We start from the raw sequence: 27227 nt of genomic DNA on the forward strand, positions 1-27227 counted from the left end.
GAGGCTCAGCTGGAGAAGTGGGGCCTCCCAATCCCCTGGCCACCAGCAACCACCTGTGATCAAAGGAATGCCTGGATGCTGGGCCTCTAGGTTTCATCTCTGACCCACTTTCCTTTATCTATAACTTCAATATAATAAAAATTCCAAAATCTCTATCTCCCGGCTAAATATTCTAAGCCCCAGAATTCATTATTCAAGGGCCCACTAGCCGTCTCCAGTGGGCTGATTTTCAGTTCTCATGATCTTCTTCCTACCCCATTCAAACTCCCCTGTCCTTGGCCTCAGTGATTAGCACCTAGCTAATGACCTTGATAGGTAGCGGTGCACCTAACTCTTCTTCCTTCTCGCCCACCCTACCTCCACACATCAAGACCTCGTATGGTGGAGACTGTATAACATGGTAGTTAATGAAGGGTATGGGCTCTGGGGTCAGAGAAAAGGGAGTATGAATCTCAATCCACCGATTATTAGTTGTGTGACCTTGAGCCAACAACATGATCACTCTCACACTAATTTCCCTCATCTGAAACAGGGACAAGAATGCCTCCCAGAGGTACTATAAGCATTACACTGGATCACATAAACATGGCCAAGTTCTGCACTGTTCAATCCCCAAGCCCACTTCCCTCCAACCTACTGCATTTGCTGAGTTTAGGTCCCCACTCTTTCTCCCCTGACTGAGAATGGGCTCCTGGGGCACCCTAGCCTCTAGACCCACTCCCCCCCAAGTCCATTCTCCACACCATAACCAATGCCATCTTTGCAATAACAAATAGAACCTCGCTAGCACGCATTGATACACCATGTCCAGTCTTCCTACAGAAAGCAAACCTTGATGCAGTGATGGGTATAAGAAAGGTCTAGTTCATGGGGTGCCTGGGTGGCTCGGTCAGTTAAGTGTCTGCCTTCAGCTCAGGTCATGATCTCAGGGTCCTGGGATCAAGCCCCACATCCGGCTCCCTGCTCGGCAGGAAGCCTGCTTCTCCCTCTCCCGCTCCCCCTGCTTGTGCTCTCTCATTCTCTCTCTGTCAAATAAATAAATAAAATCCTTAAAAAAAAAAAAGAAGAAGAAAGAAAGGTCCATTTCACAAGCTAGAGATTAGGGATTGCTCTTACCCTTTTGTTGACTCCCTTTAGGAATATGACGTAAGTAGTACATCTTCTCCCCAGAAAAAAAGCACTACTCACAAACACAAAAAATATTCAGAAGCCCTAGAAGATACACAGACCCCAGGTTCAAAGCTCTGACTAAAATCATTCTTTGGCCTGGCCGTTAGCACCTTCATATCTCTTCGTAAGTCTGTCCTCTAGGCTAACCTCAGTCACTGAGGATTCAAAATGTGAAACAACACATTTCTTAATTTGCACATTCAGGGTCTCCAAAATCTGGCAAGAGAACTCGGCAGTCAGCTCAAGGCACTTTTCCCAGAACTGGATGGCACCTCTGAAGAATTCTTGAAGAGAGTAGCATAAAATCATGATCAATCATGCACTTGAAACTTGCAGAAGTTTTTTCGGCCTCAGTAGGTGCTGGCGAAGAAATTGCACATGGCTCTCTGAGGAGAGGCGCCACAGAGGTGCAGGAAATATTGAGCTCTCAGGTTTGTCCCCAAGACTCCCCTTCCCCTCCTTTCCCTACCGGAGTGCCGGATGGCGGAGAGACTAAGCTCTCTAAAGTCACCTACAAATTGCTTAGGGGCACCAGACCAAGAACTTTAGGACCCATCCTCCCTGCAATGCTTCTATGCAGAAATGCTAAATCGCCACCCGGATGGCTGAAGAGAGCGACACATCCTGCATCCTGCGGCTCATCTCATTGGTACCAGCAGAGTAATAACCAGCAAAGCACAGCCAGTCGGCACCAGCTTAGGAACTAGTCCCACACCTGAGCCTGAAATGGTGGCACACTCCCTAGACCAGCATTACTTTAGGTCCTGGGGCCATTTATTTTAGCAGCTTTATGGGAAAAATAACTATTCTTTTCTATCACCATAAAACTTTAGTGTCACAAACAAACCACTTAATACTGCAGTTGCTGTTTCAAGTTTGGAAGAAACATTAAAACAAAAATGGCCTTGAATTTGAACCAGATAAGGTTAGGGAAACCCTGAGGGAGTACGGAGGAGGTGGCAACGGGAAACAGGGATGCTAATGTTCACAGCAGCTACACCTAGCAAAACTGATGGTTGGGTTCTTCCCTTTCCAGAAACCACCACTAGTCCTATACAACTGCCCACTTCAGAGAGGAAGGAATGAAAATCTGCTTTCCAATATGTTGGACAAGCCCCTCTCCCCAAGGGGAGTGAGTTCTGGTCACTGGGCCATGATTTCAGGCTCCCCATCTCCTATCACCACCTCTGTTCCGACCCACTGAATAAGTATTGTGGGATACATCAGTTTATATTTAAAAGGAAATTTATGTCATGTTCACTCCTGATCCTCGAAGGCATCACAGTGAAGACTTGAAAAGCCTGAACTTTCAGCCATCCACAGATGTTTCTCACATCAAAGCCCAGATCTTACAGGATCCTGGTTCTATCTCTGAGGACCACCCAAGGCTTTGAAGCTATTGTCATTGGGTACGTTTTCCTCTCCTTCCTTTGACAATTTAGACTCTTACCTCTATACCAATGAGGACAGGGTCTTTGAAAGATAAAGAGCTGAGGCTGGGGCAGAAGGAAAGGTGTCTCTATTGGTTTAGAGCTAAGACACAGAAAATCATGATGGTATGTCAAGATACTTCCACATTCACATCCTGAATTGAGCCTGTCCCGATAGGACAATTGCACAGGGTTCTGGCTAGCAGTTTGCTTTTTCCTCTAAAGAGCCAACATGCCCCTACATGGGAGTGATAATCCTTTGGGTGTGTCTTGTCATTATCATCACCACCACCACCACCACCATCATGACAGCATTAGCAACAATTATTACTATCGTTACTATTTATTGGGCACTTACCATATGTCAAATACACAACAGTAACTCACTCTGCATCTATTACCCCATATTATCATTATAACGTACATACTATTATCCACATTGTACAGGTAATAAAACCAAAACTCAGGGAGCACTGAAGTAAGCCATCGGACCCTAAATGTGATGCATCATCAACCATGCTTCACCGCCATATATTTCATCCCAAATCTATTCCTAGTAGAGAACGAATAATCAGGAACCATTAGCTCACAAACTTCTCTTATCAGAAGATCTGGCTGGCATCCATTGATTCAACAAGCATTTCTGAGCCATGATTGTGTGCCTAGCCTTTTGCTGTTTGCTCATAGGGACGAACATGATGTATAAGTGCACCGCCCTCAACATTGAGACAAACCCACCCGAAATTAATGTCCTCCTAGAGGGTTCTAGGGTCTCTGCCATCCAGCCCGTCCTGCTAGCTCTATCCCCTTTTGCCCTGCTGAACCTCATCTTTTAGAATTTCAAAAGATGAATCTGAAATATAGCCAATATATATATTAGAAAGGGACAAACCTCCAATGCTCTAAAATAGACTCCTCAGACCTAATCCTTACCAACAATACTTCCTCCTCAAAAATAGTAAGCAGGAGATTCCTAAAAGTAGTATTGTATGGAAGACACTAATTAAAAATTGGAAAACGGGTTTAGAGACTGGATTACTCATCTGTGGTCATACGGCTGCTGATTCTATGGGTTTAGGTTCAGCTCTGAGTGACAGAAAAACAAGATAGAAGTTGATTTCTCTCTTTTCCACCACCCTCAGGCAGCCAGGCTCCTTCCAGCTCAGCATTCCATCATCCAAGGGTGAAACTCTTTGTCTTCCTGGTGTCAGATGATGACATTCCCATTCCAGTAATAAGAAGGAAGAAAGGATAAAGAAGAGGCAGTGTGCACCGAAGTTGCCCAATGTCACTTCTGCTTATATCTCATTGGTCAGAATTTACTAAAATGGCCACACCTAGCTCTCAAAGAAGTGTAAGGAATGTAGTCTTTATTCTAGCATCCATGTGTCCAGCTAAAATTTCTGTTATTGGGGAAGAAACGATATTGGAAAAGAGCTAACCATCTGTGTTGCAGCTGCTAAGTGGTACAACTAGGATAAGAACCCAGATCTGAGGAACTTCAGAGACCCTACTCCATCAAGAACAGGTAGGCTTTAATTCCTATTTTTATAGCAATGATCATTGGTCCTCTCTTCTTCACTACCAAAGAAACTGCAAACTGCGATTTCAGAACTTTCTATAATATTTCATTAGCCTTCAATTCAACAGCTAGAAACCATCTCCAAGCTAATTTATATGGTCTTTGGTGGTTGTAAAATACACCTGCTAATTCTTTGGTACTCCTCCCTTCAAAAGATGGAGGCTTACCCTAAGTGTAGACTGTATTTAGTGACTCACTTCTAATGAGATATGTGGCAGAAGTGACAATATGTGACATCTGAGACAAGGTCATAACATGATCGTGTGTTCTAGCAAAAGCCAAATCCCATGCTTTGAAGTCACTCAAGCAGTCCTATGGGGAAGCCTTCATGGAAGGAATGAAGGGAGGCGTCCAGCCAAGAGCCTTGTGAATGAGCTTGAAATTGGATTCCCCAACCCCAATCAAGCCTTCAGATGATTGCATCCTCCCTGCAACCCTTTGAAAGCCATTGGGCCAGACCATGCCTGAGTTTCTGATCCACACAGACTTGGAAATAAATTTTTTTCTGTTTTAAATCAGTTTTTGGAGTAATTTGTTACACAGCAATATAATAATTCAGGTCTCAATGTAAATTTAGTGTTCTTTTGGCTTGAAAATGCGAGAAAGTAGAAATGACCATCTTGGTAGTGAAAATTTATATTTTTTAAATGGCTGTGTCTCAGCTCAGCACCTGAGTTTAAATGATTTGAAGCTGTGCTTAGATGAGATGCCCTGGACGCCACTGTGAAGGGGGAAGACCAGGGAGCCGTCCCTGTTAGAACATATTGCTAATATCACATCCCTGAGTAGTCCCAGGAAGCAGCTGAACCTGCTGTCAGCCAATTACCACCAGGAGAAAGAGCTCGGTATCAATGAAGCCAACATCAAAATGATGAGTTCTGGCAAACTCTCTCCAGCATCCAGATGGATAATGCTGAGCAATTCTACTCGACAGGTTAACGTACTTAGTTATCTGGGGAAGCATTGTGGGGCTTAATTACCTTAGTAGATCTGTTAGGATGTATTTCTACTGAAAGTAGAAGATTCCACAGAAACAGTACCAAGGTTATTTTATGATAGACATGGATGGTTGGTAAATCCTGTTCCTCAAATATCTCAAGTCGAGGTCATGGTTTATGATGCCGGCTCTTGAACTTTTAGACCAAGGTATCACTTCTGCCTACTAGCTCAAGCAGGATTCTTAGGAGTAGGAACCAGAGAAACATGTTCTATAGGGGGTTCATAGAATCAGCTGGTGGGAAGACTTTGTAAACTACAATCTGCCCTCACCTCTCTGCATCTGGAGAGTCTACAATTAGCTCCTCATCCTTCATTGAGAATCACCACCATCCTAAGCCACTATTGCTAGAGGAAATAGGTTAAAAAAAAAAAAACCTCAGAAATACAAGGGTGAGAAAAAGTTCAAAGTGGCAACGTCTCTGAAATAATACAAAATACTTGTATATTGGATATTTTTATTATGGGCCAAAGGGCTCCTAATTAAAATGAGATGAGAGGACTCTTCTTCCAGTGGGGCACTTTAAGGCTGTCATTGGAATAAGATAACTAGTGTTACCTCTCTGCCCCAACCCATTGAGAGCTTGGAGCTAAATTTCACGCTCATTCACAGTAACTGCATAGTTTAAGGGGCTGTCATAGGTTTTTTTTTCTTCCTCTTTGTATGTGGATTTTTATTTTCTATTTCTGTTCTAACAGCTTTGCAGTTTGTTTCTTCATTTATCATATGATGTCTCGATCACATTTGGAAGCAGGCAGCATATCAATTACAAATGAATAAAATGAAAGTGGCAGGGTCGGTCCTCGGGTTCCTTTCCTGGACACAGCTATCAAACTGCATTTTCAGAACAAGAGGCAGGAAACCCTAAGAAGACTTAAGCAAATGTCCCTTTAAGGAGGGGGCCCTTGAAAGCGGCTGCCATCAGAGAAATCCGTCCTTGGCTCCACTGACAGAGCTTCGTGGCTCTCCACCAAAGACTTCCCTCTCAAGGCTCAAAGGCAGGTCAAGCCTCCAGGAGGAAGGTACGTAGATAGATAAAAGACCTGGGTTGTAAAGCTAATTCTCAGCTCGGGAGCAGAGCTGTGTATCTGGCACTCCCACTCTTGTTGGATGATGTGGTTCTTTGTGGAGGTTTTATAACCTCCTCTGGAGGAGAGAACTTAGAGCCATCAGCCTTCTCAGATAAGAGTTGTGAGTTTCTCTTATGACAGTAATGTCTCTGCCTCCTTAAAACCCCTCTTGAAAAGCCTGTAGCGGGAAGTGTCTCCAAGAAGGCAAGTTAGGGTGTGCCTCTTGGATTTTTAAATCAACCAGCAAAACTAGAGGAGGAAAGGAAAACAAAGAGAAAGGAAGTGAGGGACAGGGGTCTTCTTTACAGGAAAATGAATGATGGACCAGATGGGTGGAGGTGGGGAGGGGTCCTTCAGAGCTCATGGCACGGGAGCCAGCCCCCTCAAAGGGGCTCAAAGCAAGAGATCACGCCCATCACCAGCCTCTTCTGGGCCGCAGTGTACCTCTGCTCTCAGTGAGGAGCACGCTGGGCTCACACAGAGCTTTAAAAATATCTCTCCACCCACTGAAAGTTTGATTAATCAGGCAAGTTCTCACCCATGTGTCACAGTGGTGGCAGTGATATATAGGATAGTGACATGAGGGTGCAGGGAAGGCACAAAGGGTCTCATCTAGGAGGGAGGAGGATTCATAGCATAAAAGTTAAAAAGCATGGGGGCGCCTGGGTGGCTCAGTCATTAAGCATCTGCCTTCGGCTCAGGTCAGGATCCCAGGGTCCTGGGATCGAGCCCCGCATCGGGCTCCCTGCTCAGCGGGAAGCCTGCTTCTCCCTCTCCCACTCCCCCTGCTTGTGTTCCCTCTCTCGCTGTGTCTCTCTCTGTCAAATAAATAAATAAAATCTTTAAAAAAAAAAAAAAGTTAAAAAGCATGGGCTCTGAAGCCCGGTGAAAATCAGCATCCCAGTTCTAACACACACTAGTTAGTAACCGTGGACAAGGTTCTTTTACATCCCAATTTTCCACATTTGCAAAACTGGAGTTAATAATAACACCTGCATTCCAGGATGATTGAAAGGATTAAGGGTGTTGATTCATCTAAAGCATTTTGAACAGTTCCCAGCACAGAGTAAGCACTCAATAAACTTCGGCTGTGATGATTAGGATGATGGTGACGATGACAATGTTGAAACTTAAAAGATGGGTCCCAGTAGACAGAAGCAGCTAGAACAAAGGCAGAGAAGCAGGAAAGATCTTGAGGCAGTAGAGAACCATCTGGAAGGAAAGCAGGGAGTCAAAGCAGACAAAAAGGAAGGGCCCAGGCCACACAGGACTTCCTATGCTTTGTTACAGCGTTTCCCTATGGCTCACCCAGCTGTAGGCTGTGGAGAGCATTTAAGAATTATAAACAAAAATGAACTATTAAAGGGTCAAGTGCTACGTTGGTTGAAAATTACTTTTAACCAGTTTGGGTAAAAAAATAAAATTATTAATAACAGACTTCTGCTACAGCAAAGTAACTGGTATAAGAATAACCCTGCCACCATGTACAACCATACAACTGAACAAAATATCTAAAGCAACTGTTTTCAGGCCGTAGACAACAGGCAGCACGTGACTGCAGGTGCAGGGAGAAGGGAAACTCACCCGGTGAGCACCACGTTGACCCTAGCTCTCTGCCTGGGGACCACTTCCCAACCACAGCTCATACTCTGGGGTAGCTAAAGGAACTAGAACCTTGTAGGGTAAGGCAGCAGAGAGAAGAAAACTGCAGAGAGAAGACCCCAGAAGCCCGCATGTGGGTTTCTCATGAATACTTGGCCGAAGGCTGGACTACCCTCGTGTAAGTTGAGATTAAACTGGACTCACCAGGAAGCAGCTGCTCCAAGGCTGAGAAGAAAAAACAGATACTAGAATTAAAGCAGCCCTAGGTGTCCAAAAAACCTTATTAATACCCCAGGTATCCAGCTGAAACACTAGAAGGACCTCATCATAAGAGTAAAGAATATACTCTACAGGCCTCCTTTAGATCCACATGATCAAAACCTAACACCAAGCCCTGACAAGACCCACAAGGAAGACAGAGTTTGGAGACTGAGTCACTGCCAAGTTAGAGGGGCTTGGGGGACGCCTTGGGATTCCCACAGCTCTACCCTAACGAAGCATAAAACCAAACCTACACAACTTGAAAGCAGTCAGCTAGTAATTGAGCTATCTACAGGAGCAAAAATCAGCACTCTTCAGAGAAAGATAACAGAACACAGAGTCTCCATAGTATAGCATTCTCAACGTTCAGTGGACAAATATTAACAGGCACACAAAGAAATGGGAAAGTTTTAACATAATCTTAAAAAAAAAAAACAGTAGAAACCAACCCCAAGATGGCCTAAAGCCTAGATGCTGGATTTAAGTACATAAAGACTTTAAGGAGCTATTATAAATATAGGAAAATATGTCCAAATAATTAAAGAAAAATACTGTTTCAATGAGTAAGCAGATGAGTATTCCAACAGAAAAAAATGGAAACTATAAAAAAGAACCTAATTAAAATTCTAGAACAGAAAAAAGTGGATGCATGCCTCTGTGTGTGTGTGTGTTGGAAAAAAAAGGGAGACAGAAAGAAAGCAAATGTTTTAGTATTAACAATTAGGTGAAGATATACACTTATTCACCATACTTTCCAAACCTCTGTGGATTTGAAAATTTTTTAAAGATGAAAGAAATATTAAAAATATATACTTATGTATTTGTAGGCCAAGAAGAAAAAAGTTATAAGCAGTGGGATAACCCAATCAAGCGTGTATTTGAGAAGCCTCCCTCCAATGAAATGGAACTGAACTGATACATGAGTGACGCTGTAAATGAGGCCCAAAGAGTCACACTCCGAGTGACTGCAGCCAGGGGGTGGGGACCTGGCCCAAGACCATAGCAATGTGGTCAGAAAGGAAGGAACAGTTTTGAGATAAGTTGAGAGAAGTCAAGATCTGCAAGACTTTGCCAATTATATGTGGGGAGTGAACAGAAAAAGAGGAACCAAAGATGACTCCCAAATTACTGTTGTAGCTGACTGGGTATAATGTGATATAATTTCCTGAGAAAAATTCCAGAGGAGAGGCAGTTTGGGAGAAAAAAGAAAATCCATTCAGCTTTGGATCTTTGGAGCTTAAGGAACTTGTGAGACATCAACATGGGCCTAGAGATAGCAGATCTAAAATTCAGGAGCAAGGCAGGGATTGAAGATATATATCTTGAGGCAATCAGCATGTAGATGTCCACGGGGACAACAACCCCAGGAGACAACAGTGTGTGAGCAGTGGGCAGACGAGGAGGGACACACAAGGAACAGTGGAAATGACAAAGAGGTAGAAAAGAGGAAAGAGGAGAACCAGCTAGTGACGTAGATGCCAAAGCAGCGACAAACTCCAAAACCAAGCATGTGAGCAACACTGCCAGATGCTGCAGAAAATCCAGAATAAACACTGAGAGTCCACTGGATTATGCAAGCAAGGGGTCACTGAGGAAACTGCGCTGTGTTGACACAATGACTCGAATAATCTAAAGCAAGTCAAGGAACTACCGAAACGGGGCTTCATGATGGCAGTAGGTGGTGAACTGGTACATCTACTCCCAAAGCTCAAATTAAAATATCCCCAAAAATGTACATATGAGCATATCACCAGAAATAGTAATTTTGAGATGCATACACATGTCAAGGGTTGAGGAGAATTTTCATGACTGGTAACACCAATGAAACTGGAGAAACACAATTTCCACCCACCCTGGGAACTACGGTGGTACTTACGGCAGGAAGACATTGACTCACCACCATTGTTGGCCCCTGCCAGGGACCCAGAGGCTAACTGACCAGTAAATCAAGCTGTCACTCCCTATTTCATAGCAAGTGTTTTCCATGGTGACCTACTCCCCAACCCAATCCAAACCCAGCCCAGCAGCACTCCTTTTCTAAGCTCATTTATGGAACCCTACTCTCTGGGAGCAACCAGAGCCATGGGTTGCTGTGTCCCATCCTGGATTATTTCTGAGCAAGATGAGAACCAGGGTGTACATGGGTCACTGAATGCCGGATAGTAGTTTGAGAACAGGAAAAGAGCAAGAGAAGGGAAAAACAAAGGAGTGACAGAATTCTGTAGCATAGGAAGCAACCCAGCAGTAGGGGCAATCAAGATCCCACATCCACCCAGCAGCCATGGACTAGATGAGTGTCTTCTAGAAACCAGACTCTCCAGCTGGGGGTGACAAGGGGAAAATTAGCGCAAGTCTGAGATAAAGCAAAGATAGAACAAAGAAGGCTAAAGATTCTTTACAAACCCTGTTTGCTCACAGATTCTGGGCCCACGAAGAACTTTATTGAGTCACAAAGCAGAGCAGAAAAGAGCAAAAAGGACCATATTGAAACATCTTCTAATGCAAAATAAAGGTAGCATCAGCTGGAAGACTTGGGGGAAAAGGCTTTTTATATATGTATATGCATATCTACATACATTATGACAAGAAACAAAAGAGATTCTCACAAACTGTGTCCAAGTTGTCCTCAATAAGACAAAGAATTGAGAGAGAATAAAAAAAATATGGCCCCAGTAAAGCAGGAAGACAGAGCCATGAGGAAAACACACCCTAAGACTATAGCAGCAACAGAGAGAGGGATGGTGAGATTATATCCTAATAGCTACAAACTGAAAACAACCCAAATACCCATTGAGAACAGAACAGATAAAAATGAATGGTGGCGGGGCGCCTGGGTGGCTCAGTTGGTTAAGCGACTGCCTTCGGCTCAGGTCATGATCCTGGAGTCCCGGGATCGAGTCCCGCATCGGGCTCCCTGCTCGGCGGGGAGCCTGCTTCTCCCTCTGACCCTCCCCCCTCTCATGTGCTCTCTCATTCTCTCTCTCAAATAAATAAATAAAATCTTTAAAAAAAAAAATTAATGGTTGCATATTTATATATGAGGGGATACTATTTATTAATGAAAATGAATCAACTTCAGCTACCCTCAAAAACATGGCTGAGTCTCGCAAATATGTTAAGGAAGAAAGGCTAGGAACAAAAGAATAGATAGGGTGTGACACCCCTCCCCCTGCCCCCCCCCCAAGATGAAGGGAAACACAAACACCATGAAACAATGATAGAAAGCCAGGGTGGTGGTCGTCTTTCAGGAAGAGGCATTTGGAAGGGCCTTGGGGTACTTTGGGGTGCCGGTAATATATAGTCCTTAACCTGGGTGGCCGTTGCATGAGTTTTCACGTTCAAGAATATAACTGTAACTGTGCATTAATACTTTTCTTTATTCTACTTCGACCAAAAAGTGTTTTAAAAAGGAAGGAAGACTACTGAAATAAAACCAGGCTTCAAAGGAACTGAAGCTTTCATCCATAATGAAAATATGCTCTAAAGGTAGTAATAAAAAAAAAAGTTAAAATGACTGCAGACCAAGTAAATCAATGATGTGGAAGACAGACCCGAGAATGAATGCAGAGTGCAGAGAACAATGTGAGAAGAGACATATAATGCAGAAAACAAAGAAGGAAGATCTAGGATTAGCATGGAAGGCATGAAATACCCACACTCAGACATTTCACAGTGGCCGTGAGGGTACTGTGAGGACAGTGGACCCTAACATCATAGACATAACAGAAGGGGGATGACTAGATTATATCCTAACAGCCCCAAACTGGAAACCCGAATATCCGTCCTGGATGGAATGAGTGCAGAAATTGAAGTATATTGACATGCAGTGGATATTCACACTGTATATGAATGAACTTCAGATGGATGCAAATTTAAAGATTACAATAACATCCCAAGATTATTCAATAGAGAGCATTAAGAAAACGGCTTTTACAAAGTTATAATTCACGTCTGATAAAATTCCACATGATACACTCTTTTTAAGTACAAGATACTGCTAATAAATGTTGTATATACAGAAATTCGCTGGGTAGATTGCAAATTCCTTGGGGAACAGGCAGTGAATATTATGCTTCTTTGATTTCCTCCTGTACCCAGAAAGCATTTGGGTAAACATTCCTATAATGAATGAATAAACAGGAATGGACAAATGAATAAATATGAATGAATGAATGAATGAATGGACTGTCTCGACCAATTCATCATTGCTGAGTTTGTTTGTTAGGTGATTTCTGACTCTAATTGGACCAACTCGATGTGGCTTTTTGCATAATTTCCTCCTGAGCTTTGTTTAAAGAGAAGAAATAGAAACTTCCCAGAGTAAATGTCAGCCGGAGAAGGCCTGCATGGTGAGTGGCTCTATGCACACCTGTTCTGGGAGGGTAACCATTCATGGACTGGGGCAAGTTTGGCCTTTACATGAAAGGAAAGGGGCATTTATCCCTGAGCGGGGGGAAACCTGTCCCCGTGGCCATCCCTAAGCAGGGGGCTGCAGCCTCAGTGGGGTAGGGAGGGGGGCGTGGTAAGGGAAGATGGTACCCAACTAATGGATCACAAAGGATGCTTTGATGTCCACCAGTGTCCAACACATCCACTCCCTGTACCACACCATGTGTCCCTGAGGATAAGTGAGTGGCCCCAAGCGGGAGGACTTTAGGGCTCAGCTTGTCCTAGAGAACAGCAAACAGGCAAATCCTCGGAAACTTGCCGTCCCCGAGAACCAACCTGTGGTTGGTTTTCAGACCCTGCCTGCTTGCTCTAAACTCAGCGCACATCCGCACAGCCCTGCCCAGGGCCCCAAGATGCTCATCATAAAGCATGAGCAGTCATAACTCAGGGTTCACCTTGGCCAAAAGTAAATAAGTAGAAGGAATCTTCCATCAGAAAATAAATGGCCCTTCTCCAAGCTGAGAGCCTGGATTACCCTCCTGAAGGACAAACACAGTGTCTTCAGCAGCCGGCTTCAGGCCTCAGGCCATAAAGTCTGGCTGGACTCCATCAGTGACCCTGCAGGCCCCCCACTGCTAAGCCTGCCCACCTAGGCTTGAGGGCTGTTAGAATCTCTCCCTGCTCTTCTCGCCTGCCGAGAAGACACCTTTCAGCCTGGCTCAGCTGCCTGAGCGAAACATGCTCCTGAGCTCGGCTGCTCGCCCAACTACACGGAAGGTGGTTCTGCCGGGCACCCTGGGGGGACAAAATCCAGCCCGCAGTCCTCTTGAAAAGCTGCGTGCCCTGGCAGTGGCCCAGATTTCACAGAGAAAAAAGCCGACGACCTGAGGAGAAGTCATCTCTTGATTATTCATGGCGAAGTTGAGGAGGAGGGAGGGAAAGGGAAAGCCAGGATCTGTGAAAGCCACAGGTGATCCCCAAACTTCCTTTGGTTAGTAATGTCAGCCTCTCTAAGAGTTATCCCAAACTAGGGACTTCCTGCCCCATCCTCATGGCCTCTGCTCAGGGAGGCCTTCAGTCCCTCCTGCCGATGACGAAGCCCAGGGACCGACCTACTCAACAAAAACACAAGTGCAAACCCACCCCCAAATCAATGCACCACTTCCCTGATGTCTCCAGAGAGTGGACTCCCCAGGGTGCTGGGAGCCTGGGGCCCCGCCAAACACGCCAGCAGAGCTTTGGTCCTTCTTTCTGGTCACCTCGCTTTGGAGGCAGTCAGGGCTCTACGGCCTCCTGCATCCTGCGTCTGAATGTCCTCTGGCCAACAGAAGGCCAGGAGATCCCAGGGTCCTGCTCTCCTCTCCTGCCACCAGCCTCTGTCCAGACTGCAGTGAGCACCTGCTGGCCCTAAGGAGCCAGGCTCCACCACGCGCTCCTGCTTCCTATAACACCCCCGGCCTCCCCTGTGGACCTCACCCAGCACCCTCCACGGCTCTACCCCTGGCTCGTGTAAACAAGCCAGTCTTTCAGATAAGCAAGCAATCAAACCAGAGGAGAGCAGGAAAAGCTATCAGACGACCCCATCCTCCACTTCCCTCAACTCCTGCCAACTCGGAAGCAAGTGTGGCTTCGTTGGCCCAGAGCTGAATTTCCCCACCTTCTTCTTGTGAGTAACGGCCGTGAGGCTCCCATCTGTGCACAGACACAGCATGCTGGTCAGACCATTCCACTTAAAAGCGAATATGTGGGCCGTCTGGGGAAATTCTGACTTCTCTATTGTTGAAAGCAAATTTCGACTTCATGCTTTAAAACGGTGTTACAAGGAGGGGGCGCCTGGGTGGCTCAGTCGTTGGGCGTCTGCCTTTGGCTCAGTTCATGGTCCTGGGGTCCTGGGATCGAGCCCCGCATCGGGCTCCCTGCACCGCGGGAAGCCTGCTTCTCCCTCTCCCACTCCGCCCCGCCCCCGCCCCACCACTTGTGTTCCCTCTCTCGCTGTTTCTCTCTCTGTCAAATATATAAATAAAATCTTTTTTAAAAAATAAATAAATAAATAAATAAAATAAAATTGTGTTACAAGGAGCATAACATTCCAGAATACTAGGGAAAACGGATTCTGGCTCGGCCTCAGCAGATGGGGCACCTAGGCAAACATCTGGCTGGATCAACCTAATTCTCTGTTCCAGAAGAAATAAATTCCTTCTTCCTCGTTTTAATGTGGTTGGTTGCTTAATCAGGGGCTTAGCTGACCAATGAGGATACAACAGGGCACCGTCCCAGGATGAATACAGCCATGGTGTGCCCAGGTTTGTTCTCATCCCTAACCCTGCCCTGAACACCCAGGGCTACACTGTGTTACAAAGGAACAGAGGCAATTAAAATAATTGCTGTCCGTTCCCACCTAGACGCGGCTTCCAGATGATTCTGATCTGGGCAGGATTCAAAGCACCACAGCCCCAGGTCAAGAGCGGGGCTTTTCAGCCCTCGCCTCCCCTACAGCTGGGCCCCACGGAAATGACAAAGTGGAAACATGACAACACCACGGATGATAAAGATTCCATAAACTGGAAAACACATTTTGGTAGCTGAAGGCCAGCCCCAAGGTCAGCCTACAAAGAAACCAAGACATTCACCAGAGATTTCTCAGGCTACAGGCTCGGTCCCGCACCAAGACGTCATTCGCGCGGACCTGTCCCTGAGCTCTCTCCCGTCGCACCACCGTTAGACTTGGGCCACAACGGGCGGGTGGCCAGAGCCTGGTGCGTTCACCTCAGAGGCACAAGAGCCTCAAAGGCCTCCGTGGGGTGGCTAACCTCCCAGACGGGGCGGGCCCCTTACCGTCCAGCTCCTCCACGGAGATGTTCGCAAGCTGCTCGCTGTCGCTGCCGGCAGACAGGGATCGGTTCAGGTAATTCCCCTTGTACAACAAGCCAGCGGTCACGTGGTGGAAAGGCATCTTTTCCCTGTTCACAAGACAAGCGGGAGTGGGGAGAGAAAAGACATCATCATTCATTCCTTCTGTCCTTCCGGAGAGGGCCACCTTGGTTCCCAGATGGCTGGTGTCATTTTTAACGCAACAATCACATTTCTAGAGGGAAAGTCAGAAAATGCCAGGGTCCTCATGGTCTGAACAGTCCCCAGATGCTCTCGAGTTCCATCGCTTTCTTCGCTTTACACCTGACTTCATTTTACTGACTCAATCATGAATCTTGCAGACTGTGGGATACCCATGTCATCAGCAAGTCCTTTCCATGCAAAAAGGAATCCTCTCTGCTCCTTTCCTGCGCCCGACAAACTCTTTTCTCAGTACTCATCAGGAATGCACATCCCAGAAATGCTGGGCTCCCTGGGGGACTACTGGGCGTCTTAGCTGTGACCGAGCGGAGATCCAAGTGTTCCACTTTTCCCGGGTAAAGCAGATGACCCACTCACACAGCACTTGAATCAGGTAGGAAATAGCAGGCCCTAAGTTAATACACGTACAGCCGGGCGCCTGGGTGGCTCAGTTGGTTAAGCGACTGCCTTCGGCTCAGGTCATGATCCTGGAGTCCCAGGATCGAGTCCCGCATCGGGCTCCCTGCTCAGCAGGGAGTCTGCTTCTCCCTCTGACCCTCCCCCTTCTCATGCTCTGTCTCTCTCATTCTCTCTCTCAAATAAATAAATAAAATCTTTAAAAAAAAGAAATACACGTACAGCCTTCTGCGCCTCAGAGAAGCAGCCCCCAGGCCTGACTGGGATGCAGACACCAGCTAACGGGGCCGGCTTACGAGCACACCCTCTGAGACACCACTCACACCACCTGCCCTGCTGTAAAGGTGAGCGGCACCTCACCTGCCCCAGAACAAAGCAGCTCCCAGCAGCCTCACAGGGAATCAAAGCATCCCTGAGACCAGACCAACAAACCCTCCAGGCAAAGCTCCTCCGTCCAGACACCGGCCCACAGTGTGATGCAGGCTAAGGGAAGAGGGAGGAAAGAGAGTTGGTAAGGACATGGAAAGAGCAAGCACAGCAGAGCTAAAGACAAGGCAGTTAGAACGGTGGGCTCCTCCACAGCAGAGAGAACATGACTCTGTGACAGTGAGTGAGCTGCTGAGCATGTCAGGGAGCATGTTCTGCTTCCCTATCTGGAAACAGGGCTAAGAGGACTGATCAACCTTTGAGTGGAATTAGGGAATAGGTAGGAAGTATGGGGAGTCAATTACAGGCTGTGGGTAGAGAAAACCTCTTAACAGAGCTCCAGGAAGGTGAACCGGGCGGCACCAGAAGGGGTAATCTCCCCGCCACTGGGGGCATTCAAGCAGAGGTGAGGGCCTTCCTGCTAGGGTTCTGTGGGAGAGAAACAACCCCTGAGCTCTCTCCCCACACACCCCTCATTCTCCACATAAGTCACTTGTAGAGTGCTGTTTCTTATCAAGTTTGCATCTGTACGGCAGCCCCAATGGCCCCTCCAGGCACTGAGGGGCTGAGTTACAAGCTATAAATTACAGGAAGACAGCCAGTCTCCGAGGATGACCGTTCAGGACACCCAAACCCTGCTGTCCCTCAAACCACATTCATGACAGCAACTGTCCTAATCGCGGGATGTTGGAGCCAGCAGGCACTGGGGGTGGGCATGGCAGGGGGGGGGGGGGGCTCCTGCCTTCTTTTCCCTGGGACACCACTGAGTGACAAGCCCTGCAGGACCCCGCCTGCCCTCTCTCCCTCTAACCTAGAGCACACACCAGCATGTCCCTACTTGGGCTGAGAGCCCCTGACTTACAAACCAACCGAGACTCCTAGAAGTTACAGGGCTTCATCCGGAACACAAAGCTGGTTAGTAGAGGAATCAGGTCTAGAACACAAGCCTCCTGAGTGCTATTTCGACGAAGCAGCCTCAGCTAAGCACCAGACATTTCCACCGGATGTCAAACTCTCATTTCAAACTCAAGATGTCTAAAAATGAATTAATTATCTTCCCCAAAAAATAGGCCACACTTCCTGATTTCTCTATTTCTATCAAAGGTACTTTTCACTCATCATAACAACTGGGACGTCTCTCATGAATGTTCTGGGCCCCAAAAAGTAAAACAGACACATGGCTGAGGCAAGAGCCAGCAACAGGCTCCACACCACCCTTACCCCTCCCCGGCGAACAAAACGGACATCCATGGGCCCATCACAGACGGCGGGATGCTAGTAACGAAGTACGTCTGCGCTGGCCAATTCATATGGGGAATATCTTCAGCTGATTATAAGTCAGACTTACCCTCCCCCAGCTGCATCTATCTTTACACATAAAATAAAATACAAGAATCTTTTTCTGGACAAACACTTCAATTACCATCTCCTCTTTTCACCAACTTCATTTTCAGGCCAAACATGTTTAAAAGTGAGAATCAGATGTATGAATTAGGACCACCCTCCCTTTTCCTGGGGCCGATCCTGATTTGGGGGGTCCTGGGCTGTGTTTATTTCACAACACTGGCGAATGCTTCCTGTGTGGCTTCAGCTTCCCTCCCAGCACTGCCACTGGACCGATCTGCCTCATCAGCTGTTCTTTTAAACAATGTTTCAGTCCTATAAACATGGGAAGACACTAATTTCACCACCTGGGGATAAGGCCCCCTGAGGTCAGCACACGTGCAGAAAGCGTCCCCTTTCCTGGCCGTGGCTCATCATTCTAGTTTCTCCTCGAATTTTATAAACATCTTCCCATTATCAACTTTTCACCTGGTTGTCTGATGCTCTCAAGGTGCCACACAAGTTTTTACAGCCGCAGTAACAAGGTTATACTCGATCGAACATATCCAAGCCACAACCTAGTTCAGCCACAGGATAAATGTCGAGTACTTTGCAAAGAAAACTGGCCACACCTGAAACCCTTTGACATACCAACATAATTTGCTTCTGGAAAAGGCAGCTTATAAAATTAGGGACGCATTCAGTGCATTCAGTCTGCACCCAAAACGCTCCACGTCTAGTGGGAAAGGAAACGGGCAAGCGAACCATACGCATGGATAAATGAAGTCATGTTCAAGAAAGGGAAGAACATCATCCCAAGTAAGCTAAAAACAGCCACTGCAATTAAGGGCTGAATTTCACTCCAAGCCACCTGGGGAAACCCAAGCTTTAAGATTCTCTCTTCGGCTACGGAAAGGAAACACACAAGTTCATCAGCAAAGATAAACACGATCCCGAACTGAAACTTAAAGATGGGTCCTTCTAGGGAGGAAAATGAACAAAATACATTTTTTTTCCAAAGGCAATTTTACTCATTGAGAGATATTATTTATGATTGTTTATCATGTGAATTTTTTTTTTTTTTTTTGTATTTTCTGTAAGGCAGTGCAGTTTTATGGTAAAGAATCGGAACTTTCTGGTCAAAACCGGTGTTAGACTGAAATTCTAGCTCTTACCCTTATTAGCCAATGTGGGTAAGTTACTTAACCTCTGTCAGCAACGATTTTCTCCTCTTCAAAAATTTTGATACACATTGAACAGTATTTTTGTAAATATGAAATAAGATAACTTATAGAAAGCACTAGATTTAGTGCCAGGCATACTCTCAATAATACCGTCAGTAATATTTGCTAAAGATTATATGAAACAGGATGCAGGGCAAAGAGACCATGGATTCACTGGGTTGAAGATAAAACACACTGGGTTACTTTTTATTTTTAAGATCTTATTTATTTAGGGGCACCTGGGTGGCTCAGTCAGTTGGGTGTCTGCCTTCGGCTCGGGTCATGGCCCCGGGGTCCTGGGATCGAGCCCCACATCGGTCTCCCTGCTCAGCGGGAAGCCTGCTTCTCCCTCTCCCTCTGTGATCTCTCACTTTCGCTCTCAAATAAATAAATAAAAGATTTTATTTATGTGAGATTGAGAGAGAGAGCATGAGCAGGGGGAGCAGCTGAGGGAGAGGGAGAAGCAGACTTCTCCCAGTGCCACATGCTGTCAGCAAGCAGCTCGCTCCATCGGGATGAAGGAGCTCTTTGAATGGAAAGCACCAGAACTGAAGAGGAGTCTGTTTCCTGGGCACCAGGGAGACCGGCTTCAGGGTCACCTCAAGGACAAGGTATCAGGAGGCTAAAACAAAAAGGGGGGGAATGGGTGAAACAGGTGAAGGGGATTAAAAGTACACTTATTTTTTTTATTTAATTTCTTTTTTGAGAGAGAGAGAATGAGGCAGGTGGGGGGTGGGGGTGGAAGGGGCAGAGGAAGAAGAATCTTAGGCAGGCTCCACACTGAGCCCGACATGGAGCTCAATCCTGAGATCATGACCTGAGCTGAAACCAGGAGCCAGACCCTTAACCGACTGAGCCCCCCAGATGCCCCAAGAGCGCACTTATCTCAATGAGCACTGAGTAATGTGTAGGGTTGTTGAATCACTGTATTGCACACCTGAAACCAAAGGACACTATATGTTAACTATACTAGAAATAACATTTAAAATAATACACAAATGATCAAATAAATAACGAAAGGGGTGGCTCCTGTGTTTTTAGGGTAAAGGAACTGGCATGTTTCCTGGCAGAGTAATAAACAGAAGACCCCCCACTCACATTTACTTGATGCCCTTCCGAGATGGTTAATTTTCCATGTCAGCTCAACTGGGCCACAGGGTGCCCAGTATTTGCTTAAACATTTTTCTGGGTGTGTCCGTGAGAGTGTTTCTGAACAAATGTGAGATTCACATTTGATTCAGTAGCCTCAGGAAAGCACAGTGCCCTCCCCAAGGTGGATGGGCCTCATCCAATCTGCGGGAGGCCTGAAGAGAACAAAGAAGCAGAAGGAGAAATCCTTCTCTCTGCCTAACTGCGAAGCTGAGACACCATCTTCTCCCACCTTGGGACCTGCACTCAGCCTGGAGCTGAGGCCATTGGCTCTCCTGGATCTCCGGCTTGCCAGCTGCAGATCATGGGACCTCTCAGCCTCCCTAACTGTAGATCATGGGACCTCTCAGCCTCCCTAACTGTGCAAGCCAATTCCTTATAATAAATCTCTCTGTTTCTCTGGAGAACCCAGACTAACACACCTTCCTTTTTTTTTTTTTTTTTTTGTCTACAAGAGCAAAGATTCAGGCACACTGCTGTAGGCTGATACTATTTTTCTGGACAAACACTGTACCAAAATGTAATTCTGCCGGGCCTCTAAAGCAGTGCTCCTCAAAGTGTGGTCCGTGGACCACGGCCAGCTGAACACTGCTCATTGCTGCTCTGCAATGAGATAAAGACTGGATTTGAAAGAAAGCATAGAAATTTTTACAGCAATGTATAGCCTTGTCCCAACATGTAAGCATGTGACCAGTTGACTTCATGTTTGAACTAATCCTCCCCCACAAATAGTCTGAGAAGCACTACTCTAAAGTAGTGCTTCTAAAGGAGACAACAAGAGCCCATCTTCCCCCAGCAAAGATGCTCCCCACGAATGCCAGCCAGACACCCACCGGGCATTTGCCTAAGCACTTATAAAACAATTGTGTTCCCTTGTGAAGATCCTGCAGGGGCAAGCCAATTGGCAAACAGAGTTTGGATAGAGCGCAAATCAGACAGGAATGAGTAAGCAGAAAACAAGAAAGCAGGGTATGTATGAAATAAGAATGCAAATTCATTAGGAAATATCACAGTAAGGTGAGGAGAAATCACGTCAAAAAGACAAGACAATCTGCTGAGAGGCAAGCCGATCTGGAAAAGGGGCAGACCTTGCAAAACAAAGAAACCCCAAAAATAATAGAATGGAAATCTACATTAATGGCAATAGGAGTATTTCAAACAAACAGAAAATTCCGCAAATAATATAATGCATGCATGGACCCGCCACTTAGATTGAACATTTTACCTTATTTGGTATAGATTTTTTTTAAACAGAAATAATATATGACATTGATGCCCTGCCCACCTATTCTATTCCTCCACCGCCTTCCCTCCACTGTGAAATGCATCCTTCCCATCATGTTTTAAATGTTCCTACGTTTGGGAGTAACTGTATATATTATAGTATTGCTGTATATATCTTTAAATTTACATAAATAATAACACACCACACATATGCTTTTACAACTTGCACATTTCACTCTATATTAAATTTTAGGGATTTATCCAAATCCATACACACACACCTAATTTATTTTTAACTGCTCCATAGTTTTCCATGGTATAAATATATTGCAATTTATTTATTCATTATCCAACTGACATAAAAGTATGCTGTAATGGGTGTGCCTGGTTGGCTCAGTCAGAGGAGCTGCAACTCTTGATTTCGGGGTCATAAGTTCAAGCCCCACATTGCATTTAAAGATTACTTAAATAAATAAAGCTGAAGAAAAAAAAAAAAAAAGCATGCAGGCACCAGGGTGGCGCAGTTGGTTAAGGGTGAGACACTTGGTTTCAGCTCAGGTCCTGATCTCAGGGTCCTCAGATCGAGTCCCAGAGAGGCTCAATCCATGAGATCAGAGCTCATCTCGGAGTCTGCTTGAGATTCTCTCTCTCTCTGTCCCTCCCCGCTCTCTAAATAAATAAATAAAATCTTTTTAAAAAGAGAGAGAGCACAAGCAGAAGGAGCAACAGAAGGAGAAGGAGAAGCAGGCTGAGCAGGGAGCCTGATGCAGGACCTGAGCCGGTCCCAGGACCCCGGGATCATGACCTGAGCTGAAGGCAGATGCTTAACCAACTGAGCCACCCAGGTGCCCCTAAATAAATCTTTTTTTTTTAAGGTATGCTACCGGGCGCCTGGGTGGCTCAGTTGGTTAAGCGACTGCCTTCGGCTCAGGTCATGATCCTGGAGTCCCAGGATCGAGTCCCACATCGGGCTCCCTGCTCAGCGGGGGGTCTGCTTCCCCCTCTGCCCTCTTCCCTCTCGTGCTCTCTGTCTCTCATTCTCTCTCTCTCAAATAAATAAATAAAATCTTTAAAAAGTACGCTACAATGATATCTGCAGGCATTTCTCCAGCCTATATACCTAAATAAAATATTACACAGTTTTGCCAAACTGCTCTCCAAGATGGCTGAGTCAGTTTTCTATTGCTACAAAACAAATTACCCCTGAAATCAGTGGCTTAGAACAACAAATATTTACTATCTCACCCACGATTCCTGTGGGTCAGGAATCAAAAGTTGCTTGGCTGGATGGTTTCGGCTCAGGAGATCTCATGAGTTTGCAGTCAAGACATTGACCAGGGCTACCACCATCAGAAGGCGTGACTGAGTCTGCAGGATCCACTTCCAAGATGGCTTATTCACACAGCTATTCACGAAAGTCTCACTTCCTTGTGGTCCCTGCCATAGGGCTGCTAAAGTGTTCTTATGACATGGGAGCTGGCTTCCCCCGGACAAGTGATCCAAGAGACAGGAGGGAGATTTGATGACCTGGTCTTGGAAATCACACGCCATCACCTTGACCATACTCAATTCATTGGAAGCAAGTGGTTAAGTACAGCCTACACCCACGGAAGGAGGAATCAGCCTCCACCTTTTGAAAGATGGAGTACCAAAGAATTTGTGGATATATTTTAAAACCATCCTCATGGTTGTGGCAATTTAGAGACCCATTGTTCGTCTAAGAGCGCATTTATTTCCCTCATAGCCTTGCCAACATTTGGTATTATCAGACTGTTTCATTTTTCTTAACAGGATTTCCTTGATTGCCAATTTAGGCATCTCTTTATAGGGCTTTTGGCCATTCTGGGTTCCTCTTCTGTAGATTTGCTTCTCATTTTTATCTACTGGGTTGTTTATCATTTTTGGATTGCCTTGTTCTTCCGTGTTATCATTGTCCAGTATTTCAGGTCGACCTTACTTTCAAGCCCCAAGTTATCAGTCATCGTTGTTGCTATTGTTGTAGCGGCTTCCAGCCAAAGCTTTTCTAGATTCTTCCACACGTTCGCCAATTACTCTGCACACCATTATACAGTATTTCCACATATTTCCACATACACCATTTCCACAGATGCCACTAAGTTAACCACAAATCACAGATAACAAGAAAATGCAGTCACATAATTAGGAAGTGATGAGTTTTTACTATTTATTACCTTTGTTTTTTTGTCAGTTGATCCTTCATTTAAGAAGGTAAGTTTACGTTTCATTTATCATTCATTTAAGAATGGCTATGTTTAGTGAAATAAGTCAAACAGAGAAAGACATGTATCATATGATCTCACTGATATGAGGAATTCTTAATCGCAGGAAACTGAGTGTTGTTGGAGTGGGGGGTGGGGTGGGAGGGATGGGGTGACTGGGTGATAGACACTGGGGAGGGTATGTGCTCTGGTAAGCGCTGTGAATTGTGCAAGACTGTTGAATCTCAGATCTGTACCTCTGAAACAAATAATGCAATATATGTTAAGAAAAAAAAAAAAGAAGAAGAAGAAGGTAGCGGGAGGGGAAGAATGAAGCAGGGGAAATCGGAGGGGTAGACGAACCAAGAGAGACGATAGACTCTGAAAAACAAACTGAGGGTTCTAGAGGGGAGGCGGGTGGGAGGATGGGTTAGCCTGGTGGTGGGTATTGAGGAGGGCACATTCTGCATGGAGCACTGGGTGTTGTGCACAAACAAGGAATCATGGAACACTACATCTAAAACTAATGATGTAATGTATGGGGATTAACATAAGAATAAAAAAAAAAAGAATGGCTATGTTTAATAACTGGCTTATAAAATTCCTGAAAACTTAACTAATGCCTTTCACAAGCTGGTATGGGCTGCACTGGATGAAAACCTTTTTCCTGACCACTTCCGGTTGTTTCTATAGGAAAGAAAAGGCAATGGAAACATGACATTTTCCTGCAGCCATATTCCACTGTCCACTCTCCAGCTTCCTGGCTCTGAAGAAGTGGTTGTTGTGATGGTAGCTCTTAGATCCTTGGATCACAGCTTCAGGGGTCCACTCTCCAGTTTTCGGGGGGAGGGTCAAGAGAAAGTTTTAGGAACAGGAAGGCTACTCCAATGGCAGTCTCAGTAGTAGTAACTCTCCTAGAAGGCCAGTTCTGAATTATTCTGGGAGTCATTCTGGAGACCCACCTAAAATCCAGGCCTTCAGCCCTTCAACAAGTTGTAAACATCAAATCCCCTTCCTTTTTAAAATACCCAGAGTGCTTACTGGTCCTTGAGCTAAATCTTAACTGTTACATTATTGTATCTTCCACATTTCTTACATTCTTCTTTTTTAAATTTTCATAGTTTTAACTCTGTGTATCTTTATAAACAGTTTCCTCAAAATTAAATTCCCCAATTCTTTTTTCAGTTGTAACTTAACTCATGGTTTTAACCTGTCCGCTGACTTTTTCATCTAAATGACTATGTTTTCCATTTTCAGCAGTTTAATTTGGTCCCTTTCTAAACCCTCCCCTCATTTTTCGCTGAGTATGAATCTTGGATTATAATTTTTATTCTTTTACCGTTCATCCTTCCACTTTTTCACAATTTTCTTTCAGGTGTACAATGTATCATTCTATCACCTCAATTTCTTTTTTTTTTTTTAAGATTGTATTTATTTATTCAACAGAGAGAGACACAGCGAGAGAGGGAACACAGCACGGGGGGTGGGGGAGGGAGAAGCAGGCTTCCCGCCGAGCAGAGAGCCCGATGTGGGGCTCGATCCCAGGACCCTGGGACCATGACCTGAGCCGAAGGCAGACGCCTAATGACTGAGCCACCCAGGCACCCCTATCATCTCAATTTCCTAAGGCACCAATCCTCCTCTTTGTACTTCTTGGACTTTTTCTAGCGGTAAACTGTTTCCCGTTGTGGTCCACCACTTTCTGTGGGTAGGAACTCCAGCAGCATCTTCAGCAGGTGCTGCTCATACCTTTGGAACTGCACGTGCTCCGAGAGCCAGACCCACAGCACAGATGCCAAAGGCAGTCCATCAGTTGAGGACCACTTTGCACCTTCATTCTTGGCTTGGAATGCCTGCACCAATGGGTAGTATAAATTCGGACTGCGCTTCCCTGACCTCCCAGTCTGGAGTTCTGATTTATCACTGGAGGCTTTACAGCAATTGTCTGGGCAGAACTAAACACCTCCAGGGGCGCCTGGGTGGCTCAGTCGTTAGGCGTCTGCCTTTGGCTCAGGTCATGATCCCAGGTCCTGGGATCGAGCCCCGCATCGGGCTCCCTGCTCCGCGGGAAGCCTGCTTCTCCCTCTCCCACTCCCCCTGCTTGTGTTCCCTGTCTCGCTGTGTCTCTCTCTGTCAAATAAATAAAATATTTAAAAATAAATAAAAATAATAAAAAAAAATAAAACCGTGGGCTACATAAGTGGTTAGAAGGCTGAAGAACCCAATAAAGCATAGTTAGCAGAGATTCGGAACAACAGAAACAGAAATTGATTCCCACCCCTAGTCTGGAGGGACACATAGAGAAGGCAGAATTACCAGAACTCCAGAGCACTCAAAGGGGAAAGAACTATGGTAGAGGCTGCTCAGCAGGAACTGGGGCCATGGAAGGAGGGGGTCTCCTCTGTCAAGATCCAGGGCAGGAACCACTGAAGAGAGAGAGAGCCACTGCTGGAGACATCTGTCAAAGGAGCTAGAGGTAGGGAGAAATACCAGAGCCTCTGTGTTTAGCCCCACCTTCTCATCTCCTGCTGGCACCTCCCTTTGGCCAGGAAGTCTAGAAAAGTAGTTTGCAGGGATCAGTCCCTACAACGCAGGGCAGAGCCAGGGAAGGGGCAGGGACAGTTGAAGCAAGCAGGCAAACATATTTACATTTTTTTTTTCTATTTTATCCAGCATTCTGTGTTTACACATGAAAACAATCTACATTAGCTTAGTGAGGACACTTACAAAACTAGGTATCCTGGTGGCATTTTGAATTTCAAAGATGAGGAAAAGTACTCTGAGCATCCAGGTAGAGAATACAGGCTACTCACAAAAGAACAAAATAAGACTCAGCTTCCTTCAGAACAAGAAGCAGCCAGAATAATGACACAATTTCCATCACCTGCTGCCTTTAAAGGGCCATTTAAAGTAAAATGAGTGGGTGCACCTGGGTGGTTCAGTCGGTTAAGCATCTGCCTTCGGCTCAGGTCATGATCCCAGGGTCCTGGGATCCAGCTCTGTGCCAGACTCCTTGCCCTCCCTCCCCCTCTGCCCTGCTCTTGTTCTCTTTCTCTCCTCAAATAAATGAATAAAATCTTAAAAAATAATAAAGTAAAATAAGTAGAGAAGTTTACAAATTAAATTATGGGAAGTGGGGGCGTCTGGGTGGCTCAGTCAGTTAAGCATCTGCCTTCGGCTCAGGTCATGATCCCAGAGTCCTGGGATCAGGTCCTGCATAGGGGACCCTGCTCAGTGGGGAGCCTGCTTTTCCCTCTCCCTCTGCCCACTCATGCTCTCTCTCCATCACTCTCTCTCTCTCTCAAATAAATAAGATCATTTTTAAAAATTATGGGAAATGATATTAAGGCAAATGTAAAAAAAGAAAGTTCCAACTTCAAAACAATTCAAAACAAAAAGCATTGAAAGTATAAAGTCATTTTATGTTTAAAAAGGGTAAAATTCAAAATAATAGTCCCAAACCTCTATGCATCATATATTAGAAAGTAAAGATAACTTAAATATAAAGAAAAATTCATTTTAAAAAATTGGTGAAGACTTTAAGTACACCCTCTAAGCCTTTGACAAATTACCTGGACAAAAAAAAAAAAAAAAAAGAGGATATGAATAATGTAGACATTTTCCTATGAAGGCTGATTTACCATGTGAGCATGCATGTGTGTGCCCACGTGGGCATATCCATTCCCCCAGAGAT

General features: G+C 45.4%; 1 protein-coding gene across 2 annotated transcripts in view; it reads right to left on the reverse strand.

The window, feature by feature from the left end:
• Positions 1–27227, reverse strand: part of LOC117999520 (calcium-binding protein 8-like) — a 236003-nt gene that overhangs the window by 179527 nt on the left and 29249 nt on the right. Inside the window, exon 2 of one of the 2 annotated variants that reach the window (XM_034988720.1) lies at positions 15337–15461. In XM_034988720.1, coding sequence (XP_034844611.1) covers positions 15337–15454 — 118 coding nt within the window. In that variant the 5' untranslated portion in view covers positions 15455–15461. Of the gene's footprint in view, positions 1–15336; positions 16207–27227 lie in introns of those variants that run through there. The other variant, XM_034988719.1, reaches the window with a different exon arrangement.

This window comes from Mirounga leonina, unplaced genomic scaffold, assembly GCF_011800145.1.
Source record: "Mirounga leonina isolate KUSES-001 unplaced genomic scaffold, KU_Mleo_1.0 Mir_454, whole genome shotgun sequence".
NCBI lineage: Eukaryota > Metazoa > Chordata > Mammalia > Carnivora > Phocidae > Mirounga > Mirounga leonina.